General features: G+C 37.4%; 1 protein-coding gene, 1 long non-coding RNA gene and 1 pseudogene across 3 annotated transcripts; 2 read left to right on the top strand and 1 right to left on the bottom strand.

Annotated features, from left to right (window-relative positions):
• The first annotated feature begins 10,987 nt into the window (after positions 1-10,987).
• Positions 10,988-11,743, top strand: LOC125209857 (uncharacterized). The gene has a single exon (XM_048109437.1). It carries the CDS (start codon positions 10,988-10,990, stop codon positions 11,741-11,743), a length of 756 nt encoding a protein of 251 aa, XP_047965394.1.
• Positions 11,744-11,938: 195 nt separating this feature from the next.
• Positions 11,939-12,793, top strand: LOC148930624 (uncharacterized). The gene is made up of 2 exons (XR_016136375.1): positions 11,939-12,453; positions 12,535-12,793. It is a non-coding gene; the product is annotated as an uncharacterized LOC148930624 (long non-coding RNA).
• A 3,527-nt stretch (positions 12,794-16,320) lies between these two features.
• Positions 16,321-22,278, bottom strand: LOC125214631 (uncharacterized; annotated as a pseudogene). Its single transcript, XR_016137195.1, has 6 exons — positions 22,132-22,278; positions 21,902-21,979; positions 20,983-21,095; positions 19,488-20,507; positions 18,941-19,145; positions 16,321-18,163 (listed from the first exon to the last, which is right to left on the bottom strand). The product of XR_016137195.1 is annotated as an uncharacterized LOC125214631 (transcript).
• Positions 22,279-25,649: the final 3,371 nt, after the last annotated feature.

Genomic DNA, 25,649 nt, shown 5'->3' with positions numbered 1-25,649 from the left:
TCTTAACAAAATGGTCAACGTACCAACATAATAGAGAAGTAGATATAAACATGTCCAACAATAGACAAAAATGATCAAATTCATACATAACCACCCTCTAAAACCATGTAAAATCCAAGTATATCAGGTTATCACATTTTTTGTCATTTTTTATAAGTTTATGGCTCCAATGGCATATGTGTCTATTATACTTCATTCGTTTCTAATAATAAGAAAATAATTAAAACAACACAGATTTTATGCATAGTTGGTCAAGTAAAAAAGATAGAAAGAAAAAAATGATTGAAGTATTATTAGTGGATAATGGGACTCATCTCGTTAGAGAAAAAAAAATCTTAAACATAATTGATCTATTTTTAAGGGTCATCTCAAAATGACAAATGTAATCTATTTTTAAGAGACACATGGAGTATTTCTCTTACTCATTTATTCTTGGTCATTTTTCAATCATGTTTCAATTATTTTTTTAAATTAATATTGTGTAATTTTAGAGTATCCACATCATGCACTTGCCAAGAGCATGGTGAAAAGGTTGTCGTACTGCGTGTGTTCAAATAGGAAATAACAGGTTCCCTAGATCCAGCAAATCCACTAGATCACGTGGTCTAGGAACTCGTTGATCGCAAGGAATCCCGGTCGTCGGACACACAGAGCACTTCTTTCAAAAACCCTCAACCACTTTACTTAACCTAGTATAGGGAAGTAGGGATCGATCCCACAGAGAAGGATGCGTAATACTCATGTTCAAGGATTTGGGTGTGTTTTTGGTGTTGGCTGCTGCCACGCATTTTCTTGGGTTGAGGAAAACAAATTTAACTTGACTTGGGAATCTTTAAAACTCCTAAACTAACAGCTAGACCTAGGCAAAAATTATAAGAGAACGTTGCAAAGAAAGTTAACTGCTCAACACTTGATCTAAGAAAACTGCTTCACTACTAGACCTAGGAAAAAGACCTACTGTGGGGACCATGACTGAAAAAAGCAAAGTACGAACGAAAAGCTGGCAGAATAACTAACTCTCGTACTAACTAACAGCGACATTGTCTTCTACAACCAAACTGCATAAACTCATAAGAAATTTAACATGAACGAAATTAAACAGAGCAAACTAATTTTAAATCAAATCTAAGCATGAACTATGAAGAACTAAACAGATTTGCAGACACTAGACGAAACAAAGCAGAAAACAAGAAGAAAACTCGAATTCATCTAACAACTTTCTTTCCTCACGTCGAATCCAACCTCAGACGCTAAATCCACTCCGGATCCAAGCGTCCAACACGAACTCCAACCAACAGAAACTCTTCATCACTTCAAATTCGAACAAAAACAAACTCCAAACAATCAATCAACCACAGATCTATCACCAAATTTCCATGTCAAACACCACAACAACAAACTAAAACAGAGATCGACAAGATACTTGTAGAAATGAACTAACAGCAGAGAGATCTATGCAAATTGACTTGAAATTTAACTGCTAAACGCAGATCAACAAACGGAAAGACAATAAGTATCATCAACAGCCAGGTCGACTCCCAAAAGTGAAGTTCGACGATAAAAACGAGCAAAACAACTGAAATTAAAAGGAATTGTATCTTCGTCCGCACTCGGACGGTGTTGCCAACCACGAAATTTCTAAGAAAATAACCTTCCGTTCCCGACTACCCCAGATCTCTCATTCCCAAGTATGTGTAATGTGTGTGAGCTAAGAAGAGTGAAGAAAAAAGTGATAATCCTTGCGTTGCATGCTCTTCTATATATAGGCGTTTGAGTGGAGCCCAGCGAGGTATAGATAAGACTTTGTTGCCATCAGCTATTGACTCCTCTGTCACGCCAATTTCCTTTGTAAATCCTGCTCACTTCGTTCCTTTCCTTCGCTAGACCATCTCCTTCAGTACTTCCTTGATCTAGCGATTTTCTTCACACACCTGGCTTAGGAAACGTGTTAGACCCAGCAAATTATAACATTTTTCGCACATTACCGATGCATGAAATTAGCCTTATCACATGGATATATGGGCCCGGACCTACTTTTATTCATTTTTTTACCCCATGTTCTTCCGCAAAAGCACAACACTCGCATTCATGCTCTTCCGCAAGAGCATGCTCAAGGGTTCTACCATTTTATTATTCAATTTAAATACTTCAATTAAAAAAACATTTCCACATTATTAAAATGCATTAAAAATATCCGAAATACTATTACAAATTACTAAAAAATTAAAAATTACATAATTAAAATCCAAAAAAAAAATTTACATAATTAAATTCATAAAATAAAATAAAAAACCCACTACTCGTGGCCGAATTTCGCCCAGATGTGTTTGATTAGGTCTTTTTGTAGCTCGATTTAGGCTTTGGTATCGCGCATTGTCAATCTTCTTTCGTTCCTCTCTCGCACCGTCTATGCACACCTCAGCGTGGGGGAGACCTTGCGGTTGAGCTTCCGGTTTCATCATCGTCGAAAAAGTTAGTCGCCCTCGGTCTTTTGTCGTCTATAATCATGTTGTGCAAGATAATACACGTGTACATGATGTCGACAATATTCTCTGTGTACCACATCCGAGACGGAGTCTTCACAATGTCGAATCAGGCTTGAAGGACCCAGAAAGTTCTTTCGATGTCTTTCCGAGCGCGCTCTTGACGCTGCGCATAAAGATTGCGGTTAGAAACATAGTCATCAGTACGAGCCTGCAAATGGTACGTTAAAACATTAACCCAAATATAATCAAAAATATTTTTTATAACAAAATCATTTGAAATTCAATCAATTGTCAATCGCTAGGAGTATGATATACGAGTATAATTCTTGAAGGCACATGCAGGTTTGGCTTTAGGATCTACTTTTATTTTGCATTATTTGCAAAAATAAGATATTTTTGTGAAGACGAAGACCGCGTAAGAATAAATAAGTATTTTTGCATTCAAAAATCAAAATTCCAAAAAATTAATGTTTGCATAATAAGTAGTAAAGTCCTTGCGTAGGTTGGATCATTCCGTTCTATTAAGTTTTATGCAACATGTTATATTGAAGGCGCTGATAACCACGTCTAAACTAAACTAATAAAATAACTAATACTACTACTCTTTTTTATGAACGAGCAAACGTCCCGTAGAGAGACTCGTCATGGCCTTGGATGAACTGAAAGATTTCGCTTTTTAGTTTCAAGATGGTGCCTGGCGGGTAGGGCCGTAGAGGATGCCAACCGCCATCTCTCCAAAATGGCAATCTTGTTATTTTCCCCAAAACTCCCCTTTTATTAATTTTAGATATTTATAATTTTATCTAATTTCATATGTTATTCTATAAACTTGGTATTATTATTTAATAAGTTATTCTATAAACTTGGTATTATTATTTAATTAATTGGAGACTAATTAAAATATTTTAAATTGAATACTAATTACAATATTAAAATATACTCTAGTAAATATTTTAATCAAGTAAATATAAGATGAAACTTAAAAAGATTAAATATTTGCATTGTTGTTTAGCATGTGAATTACTTCTAAGAAAATAAAGCATCGCGATAATGAATAAAATTTTAATTTTAATCCAAATAAAAAGGCAAATTAAACTCTTAGCACAATTCCAATTTTAACCTAAATAGAAAGAAAATTAATAATTGCTTAATCAAAATTTAAAAAAAAAAAAACATATTATACGCATAAAATTTAATAAATAGTAGTTAAATAAAACCAAACACACATACACCCAATTTAAAATTCTTCTCAATTATAAACGTTTCAAATTGTAAAATCCAATCCAAATAATATACTCCTACATAAACTAATTATCCCTACAAACCCTACATGATACAAAGTGCCGCCTCCTCTGTCCCTCTCTTTCAATCGCCCGTCAGGAAATAAAATCATGTGGCGAATAGGAAATGCTTCACTTAGAGGGAGAATGAAGAAGTTTATTGTACATAATGAATTATGTAGAATTTGTATTCACTAAAGCCATGTTTGGTTGCCGGGAAAGTAAAGTTGGCAAGAAAAATGATTACTAGGAAAATGAATCATTGGAATATGATTCCTAACAACTTAACTTTCTTGTGTTTGGAAAATATCAAGATTTTAAATTTCATATTTAATTAAATAATAATAATAATTTTGATATTATATTAAGATTCCTTTAATAAATATTAATTAAAAAATTATAATAATATATTATTTTATATATTATTATAATGATAATTTAAATAATTTAATTAAGATTTTCTTAATTTATTAGTTTATATTATTATAAGTATATATAAAAATATTCTTATAATTTTAAATATTTATTGATATTATAATTGAATAAAATTTATAATTTCAAAATTTCACTAAGCTTTGTTAATTAATTAGTTTATAAAATGGTAATAACATTTTATTATTAATAGTAGTATGATACATAAATTTAAATAATTATATTAGTAATTATTAATAATTATAAATATTATAATAATAATATAATTATTATTATTATTATATTTATAGTGTAATTATAGTTATTTATTATAATTAAATTAAGTAGAGTAAGATTCATAATTTTAAATTATTTTTCTAAAAAAATCTTTATTTATTTAATAATAATAATAATAATAATAATAATAATAATAATAATAATAATAATAATAATAATAATAATAGTTGTATAAGATTCAACTTATTAAATAACTAAATATGTAAGAATCCAAAAACTGGGAAAAAGAATACCAGGATTTAGAATTCTGGAAAGTTGTACCAACTTTCCTTGTTCTGAGATTTTAATTACTTTCTCAGTTTGATTAAAAACCGAAACAAACACGAGAATTTAAAATTTAAGGAATCAGATTACTTTTCCAGACAGAATTCGTGCAACCAAACATGGCCTAAGTGAAAATCATATGTCCCGTGCTATTGTACATAATGAATTATGCAGAATTTGTATTCAATAAAGTGAAAATCATATATTCTGTGTATAGCACGAGTGTTCATATTGATGAAAGCTCAAGTTGGCGTAATAATAATTGTGCCATTTATCAATTTAATAAGTTTGTAGCAGAAATGGGTATTATGCCATTATAATGATATTGGTAATTTAAGGATCATTAGGGAGAGTATGAACATATATGGAAAACTTCAATATTTTGTTATGCAAGAATATTATGGAGTACGAAATTTATAAGAAAAGGTCTACAACATATATTTAGCCAAATTTTATGATGTAAAGGGGTCGTTGATATAAGGCTCATTTCATGTATTAGTTTTGAGTTAAAATTTTGTGCATTTGGGGCGCTAATCTGTGTTTCTGAGTTCAGGTGCGTAATAAATCTGCCGGACCTAGGAGTTGTTGTTACCTGACTTGGCAGATGCAAAAGAGAGGAGATTGAGGTGAAATTCAGATGTCGTCGTCCGGACCTGGGAGAATTAGAAGTTGGCGACAGGAGAAGAAAGAGGCAGATAGCAGATATTTTAGAGCGTCTTATTCAAGGCACAAGCGTCAAATCAACAAAAGGATGCCCTAGGGATCAGAGCCTCTCCTATATAAAGAGACCAACCTTAAGGAAGAAGGCACGACCGGATATATCATCTTTATCAGCTTCAACACATCATACTCTCTTAGCTCCCTGTTTTTCACACTTCAAACTCGTTTCACTTGCTGCGCACTTGGAGATGGGGTGATTTATGGCCACCGCCGTGGTTCTCATTGTTTTGCCGTTGTGTAACACCGCCTTGTGAAGGCGAAGAAACAATATTTACTTTGCTTTGTTTAGCTTGTTTTCGTTTCAAGTACTTGTTGGTTTTTAGTTTCGTATTTTGGTTTTCTGACTTGGATTTATTGGATTCGAACTTAGTTCTCGTTATTATGGAAGTTTATGTTGGTTTTTGTTGAATATCGCTGAGTTGATGTTTATTTCTTGCTTTTCGCTTTCGTTCTTGTTGATTGTTGGGTGTTTGGAGCTGAGATCTGTTGGTTTGTTGTTGGAGGCTGTGCATTTACATATGGAGGTGTTCGGATTTGTTGAATTGTGGTGGATTTGAGTTGGAGTTTCGTAGATCTGGTGTTTGTTGTTTACGTTTTGCATGATTATGGCTATTTACTTTCTGTTTCCGCATCCTCTAGGTCCAGTAGCGTAGATATGTTAGTTTCGGCTTTAATTTCTCGTTTTAAGTTTAGATCTGAAGTTTGCTCTGTTTTCATGGTGTTTAATGCTCTGTTCTCGTTTGATTCCCAAAGAAGATGAAGTTTGTTTGTAGTTAGAACCAGATCTGCTTTTGTCAGTACTTTCTGCATGTACTTTGCTTTTCTGCATGTTCTCCAGACCCTGTAAGTACTTTCTGCATGTTTTTTTTACTTTTCTGCATGCTTTTCCAGACTCTAGCAGTTTAAGGAAATTTGTCCTCACTGTTTGCTTTATTTTTGTTTGTCTAAATTATGAAAGTCGTTCTAGTCAGTTTAACTCCAGTTGTCTTAGAACTTTAAAATATTTTGTTTCTCTAAATCATGCATGTCCCGTACGCTCTTGTTTCTTAGACCCAGTAGGTAGAGTAAAAAGTAGTTTAAGTCTCTCAGACCCAGTAGTTTTAGTACTCGACCCACAAATTGCGTGGCAACAGCCAACCCCTTTTCCCGAAACATCCCTAAATGCAGTTTCGTAACATATTCGTCCTCATGGGATCGATCATTTATTTCCCTGTGCTAATTGTAGTATAGTGGGTTGAGGTTTTGAAGAAATAGAGTGCATCCAACGACCCTTGTCTGATAGTTTCATGATCTTCTAGACCTTTGTGGCCTAGTTGAATCCTCTGGACCTGTTAGATTGAGTGATTTACCAAACACTACACTGCACAATTCTAAGTCTTTAGTCCTTATCGCCGAAGCACGACCAGTCAGTCCACCTACCAAAATGAACAATAAGATAGTAAGTGAGAAGAATTGGTAAAGTAAGTGAGAAGAATTGGTAAATGATAAGGCTAATTCATGCATCGGTTATATGATGAAAAGTCACCATTTACGGGGTCTAACACATTGTTTAAGCCAGGTGTGTGAAGGAAATTCGCCAGGTCCAGGAAGAATTGAAGAAAGTGGACTAGCGAAGGAAGAAGGCGAAAAATGAGCAGAATCGAGGAAGAAAATGGCTAGACGAGGGGAGTCCGAAGCTGAGGGAAAAGAAGACAATTCGCACAAAAAAAAGCCCCTGCTGGACCCACTTTCACGCCTATATAAGGAGGAGCATGCAACACACATGATATAGACGATAACTCTCAGCTCACACACACACACACACTTGGGAAATGAGAATTTTGGGGTAGAATAGTGGTCTAATCTTCAGGAAATTTGTGCAACACCGTCCTCAAGGAGGGCGAAAATACAATCATTTACTTTCCAACGTTTATGTTTTGATTTTGGTCGAACTTCGCCGTTTCGAAGTCGATTTGTGTGTTTGCTACTTGCTGTTAATCTATTAATTTTATTTCATGTTATGAAGGTGTTGATTCTGTGTTGATTTATGTTGATTCTATATTTTGAGGAGTTTTGTTCCGGAGGTTGATTGTTATTCTTTTTGTTGGATGTTTTGTGTACTTGATCTGGGGAATATGAGTTGATCTGTGGTTGTTGTTGTTGATCTGTGGAGAATTTGGTGAATCTGTAGTTATGGAGATGATTTCGACCGGAGTTTGTCTCGGATGCTTGGATCCGGAGTGGATTTAGCATCCGAAGTGTGGATCTGAATAGGGGAATTGAATTGTGCATGGATTTTGAACTTCTGCTTTCGTTTTTGTTTTACTTCATCTAGGAGATAGAGATCTGAGTTTTTGTTGGGTTTCTCGGCGTTTTCTGACTTCCGATCTGTTGGTCGCCGTTGAGTTACTATCTTTGTTCTGTTTTCATCATGTTTCAGTTAAATTCCGATTGTGCTTTGCGTTTGTAGGTAGTTAGGCTTAGAATTGGTTATTTTGCAGCTTTTTGGTCGTACGCTTCTATTTTTAGAAAAATGGTCCCCACTGCATGCATCGAGTCTGTCTAGCTAGATTAGGTAGTGACATTACTAGATCTAGGAAGTTGGGTTGAAGATAGCGATGATATAATGCCAATCTTTGTTACGTGGTTGTTTTCCTGTTCTTAGATCTAGAGATAGTTATATTTCTTTTCCTCTGTCTAGTATAAGTTCCTCAACCCCAATTTGCGTGACAACAACCATACCACCCAAAAGCCCGTTAAATGCATGATTTCGCATCTGTCCTCGTGGGATCGATCCCTACTTCCCTATACTAATTCTAGTATACGCGGGTTGAGGGTTTTGAAGTGATATACTGTGTGTCCAACGACCGAGATCTTTCAGCGTTCCGCGAGTTCCTAGACCTTGTGATCTAGTGGATTCTCTGGACCCAGGAAGCTTGATATTCATTGTGCACGCAGCTAAAAATATCCAGAGTTTCAGTAAAGTAAGAGAGAGAAAAAGAAAAATGAGTAAAGTAAGACAGATAAAGAGAAAAAGTAGCTAGTGAAAGTAGAATTAGTGGACTGTGAGGTACATGTCCTAAAATAGCAAAATTCAAAAGTTTCTATTTTTAAAAAACGGCGCAAAATGAAAATAGTTGCTATTTTTATAAAACGGATGGAGTACTCCATAGTAGTAAAGCCATTTCATTTTCTTTTTTAGCAAAAAATCATCTCTCTTACTTTATTCACTCTTTACTTTCTACTTTTTTTCTCTCTCTTATACTTTATCCTCTCTATTTTAACTCTTTAAATATCAATTACTTAAATCTCGTGCTCAAAGTGCTTCGCTTATCTTGGGACGGAGGGAGTAACATATTTTCCCACTCTTACTTTTCCCTTCTCTTACTATTTTATTTCTACTTTTTCCTTTCTCCTACTTTATTATCATTTTATGTAATACATTACACACTTTTTTATTAATCTTCGTGACGAAAAGAAATGAATCCACTAACTACTAAGGAACGAATTAAGTGTTTAACTTTTGTTCAATAAACTATTTTAGTAACTTACATAGAACATCCCCAACGCGGAGGGGACGGGCCGCGGGCGTTAAACGAGGGAAAGTTGCGGCTTGGGACGGTCCTGGGGCCGAAGTTGTGTCCTGAGGCCGCGCCCAGGGTTTGCCCGGCACATGGTTAATCGTGATGGGACGTGACGCGATGCGTTTCGGCCCAGCGTTATATGGTTTTCAGGCCGGACCGGGCTGGAACTTCAATTTTTTTTTTAATTCAAGAATTTATCTATAATTACCACTCCATTCATTTTCATTCAACTTCATTTCTCTCTCTCTCACACTATAAAATTCGAAAAATGCCTCCTCGCCGTGAAGGTCAACGAGCAATTGAAGCTCAAATGGCCCGAATGTTAGAGACGGCGATGCCCGCAATCAAAGAAGAAACCAACAACGAGGTGGAACGCTACCAAGTTGCTACTCATGCTGGGGTTTGGTGCCCCTTGCACAGCGGAAGACTTGTACAAACAAATAAATCAGACACGGATCTATTTGACCGATTATGCGATTAATCAATTCACATGTTAAACAGATAATTGCATGCTAGAACGCAAATAATTCATGCTTATAGAAAGTAAATCCTAAACATGAATTCTACGGTTTAGAGTTACCGATTTGATTCTCCAAAGAATCGTCGATTGCTCGCGCCTTCTCCACGTGATGATCTTCAATACTAGACCACGGATCTTCTGACTGGTTCCCGAACTGTATCTCGATATCAGGGTGGGCTGATCTTATCAAAATACTAGGACTTAAATAAAGAAGACAGAAGAAATCCTTTTGGGAAAAGGAGTGGAGTTCGAAAATTCCTACAGCTGGGGAAGCTGAAATTTTCGAAAAATACAAAATAATGAAATTGTGGTTCTTCTGTGTCCTTTATTCTCCTATTTATATTAAGTTCCTTATGGGCCCAGACAGGGATCTATGGAAGGTTTTGGATATGGGCTTTCCCAATTAGCTTTTTACTAATTAAATTGAACCCACAATTTAATACAAGCTTATATTGGAATATTACAAGCAGCCACTACAGAAGTAATATTGAACTCTCCCCATCCAAATCCGAAACCGGGTTTCCATTATTTATATTATTTATTTCCCGCGCTTAAGATATAAATGTCCATTAATTAATTCATGTCTGCTATGGACTTAATTAATTAACATCTTATTAATTCCAAGAGTGGACTTAGCAAGAAACACTTATTTATTATTCATAGAGTAATAAAACTCCAACTGGCCAGTTTCCCGAATAATAAAACCTTGTTCGAGCTCCTCTTGAGGACATTATCAAACGAGACTCACCTCGCGCACGATTCAACATAATAGCAATCCTAGCACCGCTAGATATTAATCACCACTACCCAATATATCAGGATTATTGGGTTGCGAAAAACCCGCACCATTTGATAAGTCAAAGTAGTGCATAATCAATACCGTATGCTCAATGCTAACGTATGTAGATTAAGAAATAGTTATTTATCAAGACCTAGTCTTTCAGTAGATAGCATAAAGACACGTCTTGCTGTTAGATCCATTCAGTGCTATACCACACCAACGTCATCTTATTTCAGAAAGGCTTAGAAATAATCGGACTGACATTGCAACCTTTCACGATAGGTAGTCTAAGCCTATCTGGGTTGTGAAATTCTTCTTTTTCTTTTGCAAAGCATTGCATAGAACCGACTGTGTTACCTTAAAGTGGACGACGCCCACAACCAGTCTACTAAGCAAAAGACTTAGACTTTGTTTGCTTCTTATACATTCAAATGTTTATAAAACATCTTCTAAATGCACAAACAAACACAATGTAATAATATATTGATTCTATTCGTGCGAAACTGCTCGAATAATACTGAATCGGGTTAAAAGTGGATTATAGAGTTTTACGTATACAAGCAAGATTCTATTCGAGCGAAACTGCTCGAAACATGCTTTTCAGTATACCAAACCTAACAACTCAAGCATCGAACGCACAACACGTCCGGGTACCACGTACTCCGATGTATATCCATCGAGACCGTGAACAAGCTAGTTTTCGGCTTTTCACGGATTATTTCCCTAGAGATCCTCGATGGAGTGATCAGATGTTCCGCCTTTGGATCCGGATGCGGAGGCCTTTATTCCTGCGCATCGTCAATACAGTTGTTGCTTGTGACTCGTATTTCATGCAAAGCATCGATGCTATCGGGTGGCAAAGTATATCGACTTTGCAGAATCACACATTCGCCCTACGCCAACTCGCTTACGGAACGACTGCAGATATGTTTGATAGGTACCTCCATGTGAGCGAGCAAACTGGACGCGATTGCCTAGCTAGATTCTGTCGGGCAGTGGTCGAAGCATTCAAGAATACATACTTGAGAAAGCCAACGACCGACGATGTTTGCAAGTTGGTAAACATGCACGAGCAGACCCACGGCTTCCCGGGGATGCTGGGCAGCATCGACTGTATGCACTGGCAGTGGAAGAATTGTCCAATGGCTTGGAGAGGACAATACACTAGCGGGCACAAGGGCACACATCCAACGATTGTGTTGGAGGCCGTTGTCAACCAACGATTGTGGATCGGGCATGCCTACTCTGGTGTCACTGGGTCGAACAACGACCTTAATGTGTTGAACGAGTCTCCATTGTTCAACGACTTGTGTGTTGGGCGAGCGTCGAACGTAGAGTTCACGGCCAACAACCGTCGGTACAGTATGAGGTACTATCTGGCAAATGGGATCTACCCTCGATGGGATGGCCCGTGTTCATGAAGACCATTGATAAAGCTAATTTCATACATTGGTTATGGGGTTAAATTCAACAATTTCCTCGGTCTAACACAGTTTTTAAGCCAGGTGTGTAGAGGAAAATACCAGATACAGGAAGAAGGAAGGAATTACCTGGTAAATGAATCTGGCAGGAAAAGTGAACAGAAAGAAGGGAAAATCGCTAGACGGAGGAGTTGAGAAAGTCAGTCTTTGACTTATTTGAGTTGTACAAGAAAGAATTCACTCCAGTGGCTGACCAAACACAACCATGAACAACTTCAGCTAGCCAAATGTCGAGTAGATCGACTAATCTGCGATTTCTTAGTAAAAGTTCTTGTAACATTCTCGGTGTTGCTAGTGAGGATGATGATGATGAAGATGGAAGCTCAGAGCTCTCTCGTTACTGCGCAGAGAGGCAATACCCGGCCAATGAAGATGTTGATTTTGACATTCTTATGTGGTGGAAGACATACGGTATTTCCTATCCTATTCTATCTGAGATGGCTAAGCTATTCCTATATCAAGCGTAGCTTCTGAGTCGGCATTCAGCATGGGGAGGCGTGTGCTGTCGACATTTAGAAACTCTTTGGCACCCGAAATGGTAGAAGCTTTGATATGCTCCGAGGATTGGTTGAGGTCTAGTTCTAGTTATGCAGATCTCATGGAAGAAGAAGGAGAACCAATACCATTTATGCAAAAGCAATACCATGAAAGTGAGTAATTTATTGCTATTTACTAATATATTTATTTATTCTTCATTTTGAACTCATTCTTTAATTCATTATTTTTTATAGTGATGGGGGAATAGAGATGTCAAGTGGGCTGGGCCGACCCAGCCCAGTCCAGCCCAGGCCCGGTATGAGCCAGCCCAGGACCGGCCCACTAGCGAAATGGAGCGGGCTTGGGCTAGGATGATTAGATTAATTGGGCTCCAAGTGGGCCTTTTTACGGACCCAGATCCGGCCCGGGCCCGGACCAGGCCCGTCAGAATCAAAATTATGCTGGTATATACTTTGTTTTATAGTTGGCTCTTTCAATAGACTTGTTTATGCATGTATATATATAAGGGAAGATTGAATATTTTTCTTTCTATAACATAATAACATTCATATCTCCTACTTATTAATTTACTATTAGATGCATGATTATATTATATTTATTATTAACATTATGCAAAGTATTCAATCGCTCGACTTAATTTATTCCATTTCCATAGTTATAGAGATTAGTTATTGATTATTTTTTTTTCAAAAATAGTGGATCCTAGAATTGATTGTGTTATAATAATTTTGATTTGCATGATTATAGAGACTAGTTATTAATGCTCTATCTTTCCACAAATATAGTGATTGATTACTTGATGTATATGTATCCAAATTGTAATATGTATATATATGTATTATGCTTCACGGATATGGAGTATATGTATATGAAAATGAAGGTTGGATATTATTTCATACATATCCATATCTTTTCTATTAATATATTAATAAATGCATGATAATTTTGTATTTGTATATTTTTAAGATAATCATAGATTTTGTTAATGAAATTATACAATAATAATAAATTAATTCAATTACTCAACCTAAATTAAAGCTTATAACAAATCTGATTTCCTTAACTACATTTGATTTGCTTAATTATAGATATTAATTGCTAATTGATTTGAATAATTATAGATATTAGTTGTTAGTTGATTTATCTCAATTCAAAATAGTTCCATATTTAAGTATATTATGATTCCTAATTCTGTGGGCTTGTATTATAAATATGCGTGTGTATGTGGGAAATGGAATATATATTTATACATCATCATACACTATATAGATCAATTATCGAATTAGCACAATCAAAATTTTAAATTTGGCCCGGCCCGGCCCGGCCCACTTTGCAAATGGGCTCGGGCTGGGCCCATTATATATACCAAAACCCGGCCCGGCACAGATGTGGGCCTGGGCCGGGCTGGGCTAAAATGTCGCCGGGCCTCACCGGGCCCGGGCCGGCCCACTTGACACCTCTATGGGGGAACTCCATAAGGATGGCAAAGTGACGTGGCCATTGGACGATGCAGAATTGAGAGAATTGGAAAGAACTCATTCAAGTGATCATGATGAAAGTTAAATTTATCGTGCATTTGTTTTGGAATTTGAAAATATGAACTTGGAGTTCTTTTTTTAAATATTTGAACTTTGAATGGTTGTTGAATTGAGTGGGTTGTAAACTTGGATTGATATTGTTGTTTTGGAATCTTTGAACTTAGAGTTGTTTACTTTATTGAATATTTCAACTTTTGGATTGAACATGTTGTAAATTTTTATACAAGCATGAAGCAACGATCTGAAGACTTAAAGGTTATTTACAACACTAATTACTTGCTACAACTACAGTAACGATTTAATACTGGTTTAGCATAAGTATTTAGAATTTTGACGTCAACTGAAAATTATTTAGAAAGTACACCGTTCCAGTTGTAACACTATAAGATCTTGAATAAATACACCACTACTACTATTTTTTTAGGAAATAAATGCTTTACTACTTTCACTTCCATTTTTAGAATTTACTACTATCTTCTATATGAATAAATGCTATTTTTATTGAGAAATCGTTGTACAACCATCCGATGACCCATTTATTAATTTATATTTTATTAATAATGTGTATGCATGGACGTTGTGGTATAACAATTAGTACAATCCTTTAAAAACAACATTAACCGCATAAGTCCGAAGAAAAACAAATCAAATTGACTTGATCTTTGATTCTTTATTATCAACTCATTCCATTAATAGATGATCAATTAACGAAGAATTAAAGTTTAATTTCTAATTCACTTTTTTTTTTTAATTTCGGTTCTGGTTCGACCTAGTTCGGTTAGGAACCGAACCGAATCGAGGCAAATTCAGTTTCGGTTCGGTGTTTCAATTTCGGTTCCATTTGAATTCGGTTAACAGGGTATTCAGTTCGGTTCTAACCGAACCTACCGAATACCCAGCGCTACCTGCATGGTTTCGAAGTTTAGTTCCTGTCTTACTTGCCTCGTCTAGCAGTAGTAGATCTATTTTATTTCCTTAGTTAATCGTAATCTGATAGTTTAATTTGACATGCTCTGTTTTCTACATTTTGTGATCGAGAATCGTTGGTGAAGATGAAGCTAGTTGTTAGTTAAATCCTTAGTTAGTTAATTACAGCTTTTCATTCGTACTTTACTATTTTAGGAAATGGTCCCCACGATCTATTCTTCATCTGTCTAGGCATTTTAGGAAAAGTAATTCACTAGGTCTGGTAAATTTTCGTTGTTGGAGTGTGGTTCTGTTTGCATCTGTGTTTTCACCATATGTGCTTTCGTTATGTTTTCTTAGGTCTAGCTGTTAGAATAGTTCATTTACATTTTCTGAATCTAGTAGTTAAGTTCTCAACCCAAAGTTGTTTGACAGCAGCCAAACCCTTGTCTAAAGTCTCTTGAATGTTTTCTTACGCTTCCATCTCTGTGAGATTCGATCCCTACTTCCTTATACTAGCCTTTAGTATTGTGGGTTGAGGGTTTTGAAAGGGCAGATTAGATTGTGTGCCCAACGACCGACAGTTTCAAGGGTTCTCTGAGTTCCTAGACCCTGTGATCTAGCGGATTCTCTAGATCTGAGAAATCTGACCACTAAAGTGCATACAATTGAGTAGATCTGAGACCTCTTCAACCATCACATGTCCGACAACGGATAGGAGGGCATTGTTTGCCCAAAAGCAAGAGGCGACTCGGAAAGATGTGCAACGTGCATTCAGAGTCCTCCAAGCACGGTGGGCTATGGTGAACGGATCGGCCCATGGTTGGCACCGTTCATTAATCGTCGACATCATGTATACGTGTATCATAATGCATAACATGATCGTTGAGGACGATGGAGAAAATGTCACTTTGTGGAGCGACGATCCGCTTTCCAGCACCAGCAGTAGCTACACTGTCACCGACCCGCCCGTGCAGTGTGTTCCTCCCGACGTGCACAATGTCATGGCCTGTCAAGCGGCGATGCACCAAGAAGAACTACACACTCGCTTCCAAACGGATCTAATTGAAGAAATTTGGACACACCAACATTTTCCAGCATTGACTTTATGTTTTAATGTTTTTTTTGGAATTTTTAAATTTCAATGTTGTAATTTTATATTTTTCAATTGAACAATGAATTTTCCCGATTTTAATTGTTCAACGTATTCTATTTTACGTGTAAAATAAATTGGAGTTGTGAATAGTGCAATTTAATAGTTATGGCCCGAGTTGGGGACTTCAGCAGTTGTGACCTGGAACTCAAATTTAAGAGAATGATACGTGGAGGACACTTGGGGCCTGAATTGGGGATTGGGTTGGGGATGCTCTTAGAGGCTCCTCACGTAATTATATAATATCCTAGTTATTTTATGGAAAATAATAGTACTACATTTTATCTTTATATTTAAATTTTATAATCATATCCCAATTAATTATATACGAGTTGTTGATCGTCATAGATTAATTAAAACACATATTTACTACTCAATCAATCTTTTTTAGAGATTTAATAAACACGCAAAGAGATAAAAGATGAATAGAAATAGAGGTGAATTAACACAAAATAAGTTGGTACATGCTATAGAAATAATAAAATAAAAAAGAGGGGAATCGATTAACATCAAAACGGCGTCGGATCAAGCACAGCATCCCATGCTTCAAGGAGGACACCGATCTGCCCCCAAACAAACTTATTTTACACACATCATTATTTAAATCACAATAAATAATTCATGCAACAAGTCCCAAATTGAGAATACCCCATGCAGTTTCCGGCCACGACTTCTCTTTCGCCTTCATGAGCAGCAATCTAACCCACGACACCCACGCCTGCCACGTCATCCTCTTATCCCGCGGACTCCCCCACTCCAGCAGCAGCCTCAGCCCCTTCTCCGCCTCCGCCTCCGCCGCCGCGAACTCTCCTTTCCCCAAATATATCTGCGCCAAAACCACGTAAGCCTCCGCCACAAACGGATTCCTTGCCACGCTCTCCACCAGCATCTCCTCCGCCCTCTCCACCCCTATCTCCGCCGCGTCGCACACCGCCTTCCAGTAAAGATCCCTCGCCACGATCTGCTCCTCCGGATCCACAACTTTACTGCAATTATCCAACACCGGCGGCACCACCAGCTCCAGATCTCCGTCTCTACCCGCCGGATTTTGATTTTTCAGTGATTTGAGGTAGATCTCCTCTTCTCTCACCAACAGATTATAGATCGCCGCCATTCTCGAGAAGGTGTTCATACACAGCCCTGGCTTGGCGAAGCCTGGCAACAACGAGGTCAGAACATTGTTGCCGGAGCAATCGAGCCTGCCGTCGCGGTTACCTAACAAATTATCATGGAAGCCGTAGAGCGATTCGCCGGTATCAGCGATCGTCATCAAGAGGAAAGTCGCCACCAACCGCCTCTACAGCTGTATGTCTTCCCCGGTTCTGATGTGCTTCACGCTCACCCCCTCCGCCGGGATGATCGATCGGATCTTATTCCTCCAGATCTCGTCTTCTCCGATCTCTCCGCCTTCGCGAAGCTTCTCAATCGAGATCGCCGACAGTGGGAGGTCCTCGACCAACTCGGGACCGGAGTACCTGGAGAGGAGGAGGCCCTCGGTGATAGAGTGACGAGGAACGACGCAGAAGAGGTAGATGAGGCGCTCGGCGGCGGCGCCGACGTGGCCGCGGACGGTGTCGCGGCCGGTGGGGGAGGGCGGGAAGATGGCGAGGTCGACGTAGGAGTTGGAGTAGGCGGAGTGGAAGAGGGCGCAGAGGCAGACTACGTTGGGGGCGTTCCAGAGCTTGAGGGTGCGGTAGACGCCGAAGAGGTGGTCGAGGAAGCTGTTGTGCTTGTGCCAGCACTCGCCGGCGCCGGCGGCTTGGAGGATGGAGACGAGGCGGGGGAGGTTTTCGTCGACCGCGTGGAGCTCGCCGCGAAGGAAGGGGCGGGCGGAGTTGAGGAGCGATTCGAGAGCCAAGCGGGGTTTGTGAGTGGTGGAAGACGGCGGCGCCATGGATGGTGTTGGTAGATGAGAGGGAGTAGTATTGTTTCAAAGAGGAAAGTAAACTTTGAATAATGAAAGGGATGATGGATGATTACAATTTGGTTCAGTATACTATATACTAATATAATGCTATAACAAGAGCATAGAGTGGAGTCAAATCATAGAAGGGAACGAATCATACAAGAGCATCAAAGGGAGTGTTGTGATATGTCGGGGATATAAACAAAATTATTTCTGTTTTGAATATAAACGTGCCTTTTTTTCTATTAATGTCCAAGTGCCTTTTTTCTATTAATGTCCACGGGGTTTGTTAGGAGGCTGATCTTGTTCATGTTTTCACCATTGCTACCATACTTTGAGGATGGATTTACCAGGAAATCCTGCCAGAAAAGGGAGCATAATTACAAGGAACACTACTCTGATGAAATGACTATTAGGTGTGAGTTTTTCCACTAGTAGCTTTCCAAATAGTGAGTGGAAGGAATGGGTGGACAGTTCACAACTTGGATAAAGATAGTTAGGGAAGACATTCTAAATCTTGGTGTAACTTGCAAACTAAGTGTTGTTATGCTGACCCCACAAATAGAAGCAATGATCTATAATGATGATGATGCTGAATTTCAGATGGTTGCAACGACAATGAGATATGCAGTAGGACTGAATAAGCTGCCAGCTAAATAATCAAAAATATGTTAAACTGATGGCATTGGCCTAACTATAAGCTAAATGCAATAAGAAAGATGAAAAACAAATTTGTTAGTGGCCATTTTACCTCTAGTTCCTGTGAACAAGAGTACCATAGTCAGGTATAAAAGGTTGACCATATGTTTGTACGTCTAGTTCTTGAGTGGTAACAAGTTTATACCCATGAGGAGTAAAAGTTTAAAAAAAGAGTAACTCAGACTAAAATCAAGCATTAAATGTTTTGGAAATAAAATTACTAATAAGAAACAAGTGGAATTTATTAATAAAATGAAGGTACGCGGAATGAGCAATACCATAGTGAGTGAAAAATACAATCTAACGTACAATGGTCTGGCATAAAAAGTTAAGACATGTCAGAAATTAAGAATACTGCTGGCTCAAACACTTTACTCAAGGATGCAAAACATAAAACGATAATATTATTACCTAAGATAGAAGCCAAAGATGCTTACCGACAAAGATACTGATACATTGAGAGGAGCTAATATTGACGAATATTTATTATCCTCCAGTTCTTCCATTCCCATACTATTCGAAATGTGAGCATTCTCCATCTTCGAATCACTAGCTTCTCCGTAGGTATCACAATAAAGTTCTAAATTCTGAATTTCAATCAATTTGTTGACTCGACCCCCTTTAACTTTTGTAGTTGCCGATCTGAAAGAAAACTTAAATATACAAAATTGGAATAAAAAGAAAACTGGAACAAACTTCTGATTTCTAAACTTTCCACAAAGAACCAAGAAAGCAATTGTTGATCTATCGGTATGAATAAGTATTTCGCAAAAGTTGAGGCATGTGACAAGATTGCTTAATGGTCCGCTCACATTTGGTGGATAAAGTTGTGATCACCAAGTCAATTTCAGTGACTTTCTTTCTTTGTTTTTTCACCCAGAAACAGAAACATCATTATACTATTACAACCAGTGGACATAGCATCCACTCCAAATGTCGTTATTTGTTCTTTTTCAAAAGGGGGATGGGGATAAAAAATCATACCGTTGCACTCTGTTTTTCACAGTAGAGGACATGAACATTTCTGATGGATACTTGGATGCTGTCAAGAATCTTGGACATAATGCAGGAAAGTTAGAGAGAAAGTGAGTAAAATGGGAAATTAGTTATTAGAGAAAGAGGGTAAAAGTGATTAACTAAAATGTTGTGCCAAGACGAAATGTTATTAGTAAATGTCAAGTATGATCAATAAACCAAAAAAATAACTTTGTGAAACTATCAAGGATATCGTTATAATTATTAGAACATCATTTGTTAGATGATATTGTTAGTAGCGATACGAATGAACTAAAGAAATATAACAAGAATTCAAGAAAAGAAGCTAGCACATTTATTAAATGTTTTAGTATGTCTTAAATATCTTCCTTAATTGATATTGAATGCTCTAATGTTGGTTCATGAGATAGATCACTGAAAAATAAGCTTATCTTCCCAAAATACAAGATGTAGGTCAAAACTTGGAGATATGTTCTAGCCAGAGAAAGAAACACAATTACCAGCTTGCAGATAGCAAAATAGTACCTTAGCAGTGATGTGTGAAATAAATGATTTTCCAGTCTGATTATCTCCAATAGATATGTTTTCATGAGAAACATTTTAAACAAAAATGATGTTCATGATGAGAGGAAACAGTCTTGACAAGGTAGTCATTATGAGAAATAATAACATGTTGTCATTTTGTATGCTATACGCTAGTTTCTACATGGGTACCGTATATCAAAGATAAAGGTGGTCATAGCAAGTACTGCTGATTGATAATAAAACACAAAATTAACAAAATTGATCTTACTCAGCATAATAATTCACTTTCACTCAATAACCAAAAACCCAATAAATTCATAGCAATAAAGAATTTGTGGATTAACAAATTCCATAAGCGAGGGCCAGATAATCAAAGTCAACATCCTCACCACATACACGTCTTGATAGCTTTGCAAGTTCAGCTGCTGCAAGCTGGGCCTTTTTGCTTGCATATTCTCTTCTTTTAATAGCATCCATTGCCCACTGCAGCCAACACCAGTCAACAACAAAAAAAAATGTAGTGAGTCACAACTCAAAAGGGTAAAGAATTCATTGATGTTAACGGGAAATGCTGGTAGGTTCCCCTTGTATCCTCCCCTAAACCCATCATGTGTATCTGAGATCCTAGACCTTGACAAATACGTTGGACCCTTCTGATTTACCAAACACTACTGCATTACTCAAAGGGCCACCAGAACCACCCACTTTCAATCACTCAAAACATAGTTGAAGGATTTTGTCTTTGGTTTAGTGCATATTGTGTTATCTGTGTCGATTAATTTCAGTCAGGGGCTCAGGGCTTCTCGATGATGTAATGGAACTCATCAATACAACTAAAGTATTAAATCAATAAAGATGCAGAGGAAAATGTGATTTGCTTCGCGATTTGCAGATGAACGTGTTGTTTATAATGTTCACGTCTCTAATTTTCATGGCCACAATCTAAAAAGAAAATTACCTCCTTGTCATCTCTTTGAGAGAGATAAATATATACATCCTCCAGAATGATTATGATCGGGTCCCACCCTAGTTTCTTCCAAGGGATTTTGATGCTTAACTTCCCAAACCGGCCTATGAAAGCAAATACACAGAGGTCGTCACATGATAGAATATATGACCTCACAAATCAACAAAACAATAATGGTAATAGAAGATAGGTTTATCCTTAAAGGCCAAATAAGAGAAGCAAAAAATTAACTATAGATGCTGGCAATGCAATAAGGCAATAAGTCATTCAGCATGTTAATGTATTTCATCACTGAAACACACAATGGCTTCTTTTAACTCAGACTATCCATCAACCAACGTACTCGTGTTTTATTTTTGTCTTGCGCAAATTAGGAGTCGCCATATCCATCCCATTAAAAGCAGCATGAATTGCCACAATAACATATAGAACTAACTAAGCCTTCGACAGGTAACCTAGATTTTACAAAAAGCATAAATTTCATTGTCATATCCATCCCAGCTCTTATTGGTCTCGTTGGCTAGAGAGGAACGCATAAATTTCTAGCATTATGACAAGAACGGATGAGATTTTGTGTTTCCTGGTGGTGGGTTCAAAACATACGGATTTCAAGTACTCTTTGAATCGGATTCTATAACTCCTACCATACTTTTGAAGTGGTGTAATGTAGCTCATTTGGAGTTCTGCTTTCTGGTACCTCGTCCCTTTTAACTTATTTCCGGTTTTCATTAATGAAGATCTTTTCTATTTTCGTATCGAAAATAAATCATCATAAAAGTATGTCAGCTTCAAGGTGAATGTTCAAGCTCATCAAGTGCATGACCAAAAGCATATGCTTTACAATACAAATGAGAAAGCGCAACAATTGAGTTATCTATACTTGGACAATAGACAGCACTTCAAATTTTACCTTGTGTGAAAGCAAATGGTAGCCAGAGATAGTCAAAGGCTTCGAGAATCAGCTCCACATTTTCCAGTAATACTTCCTCTGAATCAAAATTCACATGTGATTCAAATATGAAATGATCATTTAAAAAAAAGTAACCACCTAAAACACCATCTCCAGCTAATAAATTTCCACGGCAAACAATTATAACCTAGTAGTTCAGAACAAAATTGAAACCCTAACCGGAAAATTACCTCGACGGAAAATTGATGGCGGCGTGAAGAAGACGGAATAACGGAATTTGACGGCGGAGGGCAGCGGCGGTTTGTGACATTTTCGTTTTTTTTTTTTTACCTTTTCGTTTTCCAAGTGTATTTTGATATTTATATTTGGCAATTTACGCATACTCCATTTTTTCACATTTTGCGAATATATCTGTTTTTACAGTTTGAAGTTAGTGTAGGGTTATATTGTTTAGATTTATAGTATTTGTTTAAATGGAGGAGAGTGATCAATTGCTAACTCATCATTTAATTGCTAACTACAATTAATTTATGGTCATAGGATTTTAGAAAACGTGTGGTCTACAATTTGCCACGTGTAATTTTCGTTTTTATTAATAAAATAAAAAAAGATAAAAAAACCCCTCCAAATTAGGGTTTTGGATGAAAATGTCAATATAGTGTTTCGAAAATATCAACACAATGTTTTGAGAATGTCAACACAGTGCTTTAAGAATGTTAACTCATTGCTTATATTCGGTTATCGGTTATATTCGGTTCCAAATTTTGCATGTCTTGATCGGTTATCGGTTAACCGACTAACCGATCGGTTAACCGATTATTAAATTAAGAACCGATTAAATATATTAATTATGATTATTCTTTTAATTTAATATTAAAAAATACTTCCTCCGTCCCGCTTTAGCAGTCCCGTTGACTAATGTAGATAAGACTCTTCTCTACATTATTCTCTTTTTTACTTTATTATTTCTCCACTTTAACTATTTATTATCATTTTTACAAAACGAGTGCAGAAAAGTCAATGGGACTGCTAAAGCGGGACGGAGGGAGTATCATAACTTAGGTTTCATTCTTTCAAACCAGAAACTTACTCCCTCCGTCCCACTTAAGATGACACGTTTTCCTTTTTAGTTTGTCCCAACTAAGATGAAATATTTCAAAAATCTTTTTTGATAACTTTCTCTCTCCAATTAATACACCCAACCACTTTTTCTCACTCCTATTAAAATATACATCTTTCTTTATCTCTCTACTTTAATACTCACCCCCACCTTCTCTCTTTTCAATTAAACACTTTAACCAATAACTCCTAAAACCCCGTGCCGGCTAAGCAATGTGTCATCTTAGCCGGGACGGAGGGAGTAGAAAAGAAACGGAGCCCTAATTTGTCCACTCTCACATTCTTCCCCCTTCCACTGCGGCGACTCCTCCTTCACCACAAGTCCACGACCTGAGTTCAATCGGTGAGGCGAAGGCGAAGCAAAGCAACCAGAGTCCACTTCCACCGCGGCGAGGCGAAGCAAAGTGGAGCAACCAGAGTTCAAGCGGCGCTCCTTCTTCCCACTTCCACCTGCGGCAAGTCCTCCTTCCCCACGAGTCCACGACCAGCGGCGCTGCGGCGGTTTCCGTCAAGCTCGGTCAGTATTAAATGGATTCTTAGTTGGTTTTAATTTATCCAATTTTATGAAGCTTTTGTGAAGAATTTTCAATTTTGTGTTTGGTTATGTTTTGAATTTGATGTATTTCAATTTAATCAAATGTGGGGTTTCTCGTTTATGTGGTTTTAAGCTTTTGTTGTATCTCTGTCTGACCGTTTAGATGCAATTCACCGCAATTAAGGTAAAATTGTATAGTTTGTCTCTTTGTAGGTTTGAATTCTATTCATTGTGTTAGCAACCTCGGTAAGAGAATTTTTCCATTTTTAATGCTGAATTCACATATTTTTCACTTTGTGCAAATGGTCCCTTTTAAACCCAAAGTGGCAAATTAATATATGAGAGGGACCTTTCATTGTTCATCAACAAAGTGACGATTGGTATACATTTAATGCTATTAATACCAGACTTTTAGATGAGTAGAATTTATAAGTTTTAGGACTTGTAGGAGTCAATGCTTTGTTTGTGGAAGAGAAGCACTCTGTGAAAAGGTCATTCAATCAAGAAAAGGAAGTCAGCTTTCTTTTTATTCTTTTTTCTCAGCTTTCTTTTTGTACAGTACATGGATTTGTGAGGAAAAGAAATTTTTTAGCAAGACTTGATTATGTTTGAACTTGTGTGAAGGCCAAAATTGTAACAGTTATCTTTGTACAGATCTTAAAATGTCAAATTCAGAGTCTTGCACTCAAGACTTAGGGAGCAATCAGCCAATCGACGATAATATACTTGAAGATATTGAAATTGAAGAACCAGGGCTTGAGAGAGAGGAAGAGGGAGAGGAAATAGTGCCGTCGGCATCAAAAAAGCGTAAACAAGTAGTAAGATCGGCTATATGGCAAAAATTTGATAAAGTGTTTGAAGATTCAATTCAAAAAGGGAAATGTAAACTGTGTGGAGAAACGATAGCTGCTGATCCGAAGCACAATGGCACATCTGCTATGTGGAAGCATCATGCTTCATGTTTGAAGAAAAATGAAGCGAAAAAGAATCAAACACCATTCAGCCAAGATGAATTGCGGCAAGACATCCAAGAAAGGGGCAGATACGCACTGTGCAGGATGATTGTTCTTGATGAACAACCATTCAGATTGGTGGAACGAGAGGGATTTCGTTTATTCTGCCGTGATAAGGTACCAAACTTTAATATCCCGAGCAGATACACGGTAAGATCGGATTGTGTGAAGATGTTTCTAGAGGAGAGAGAACTAGTGAAAGTGGTTTTCTCTAGACCAAGCATGAGTAGAGTATCAATCACCACCGACTGTTGGACTGGAGTCAATAACACAAGCTTTATTTGTGTTACATCACATTTCATCGACAAGGAATGGAGCCTGCACAAGAAAATAATCAACTTCTTTGACATTACTAGTCATGAGGGGATGACATTGCTAAGGTGTTGATAAAGACCCTTACGAACTGGGGCATTCAGAGGCTTCTTTGTTGCACCATGGATAATGCTAAAAACAATGGTGTAGCAATCAAGGAAATGAAGTCCACCTTCAATGCAAGAGGCATGCTTGTTGCCAAAGGGCAATATTTTCATCAGAGGTGTGTTGCACACATACTTAACTTGATTGTCGAAGAGGGCATGAAACAAATAGGCATGGGTGTTGTACGAGTTAGGGAAGCCGTGAAATGGATAAGGGGTTCATCCATAAGGTCTAAAGACTTCAAGGATATTGTCAAGGTATGTAAGGTGGATACCAAAAAATTCTTGTGTCAAGATGTACCTACTAGATGGAACTCGACTTACTAAATGCTCGAGGCGGCATTGCCATATGAGCCGGCTATGAAGCTATACAACAACGTCACTCCCCAGTTTGGTAGGGATTTGAGAAACCTGAAACACAAGGACCTCACAGTTGGCGTACCTGGAGAAGAAGATTGGATTGAAGTGAGGAATATGTGTAGTTTTCTTCGATCGTTTTATGCTTTGACTCGTCTCGTCTCAGGCACCACGTATGCCATATCACATTCATTTTTAATGGAGATGTGTGACATATTCCTTATCATAAAAATGTTGGAGGATGATGAAGATGCTGAGATTAGATACATGGCCAAGAAGATGATGGAAAACTTTGGTAAGTATTGGTT

The sequence above is a fragment of the Salvia hispanica genome, chromosome 3 (assembly GCF_029641045.1).
Source record: "Salvia hispanica isolate PSC_SH4W2 chromosome 3, Shi_PSC_v1, whole genome shotgun sequence".
Taxonomy (NCBI): Eukaryota; Viridiplantae; Streptophyta; class Magnoliopsida; order Lamiales; family Lamiaceae; genus Salvia; species Salvia hispanica.
This window is presented reverse-complemented; position numbering and strand designations above follow the sequence as displayed.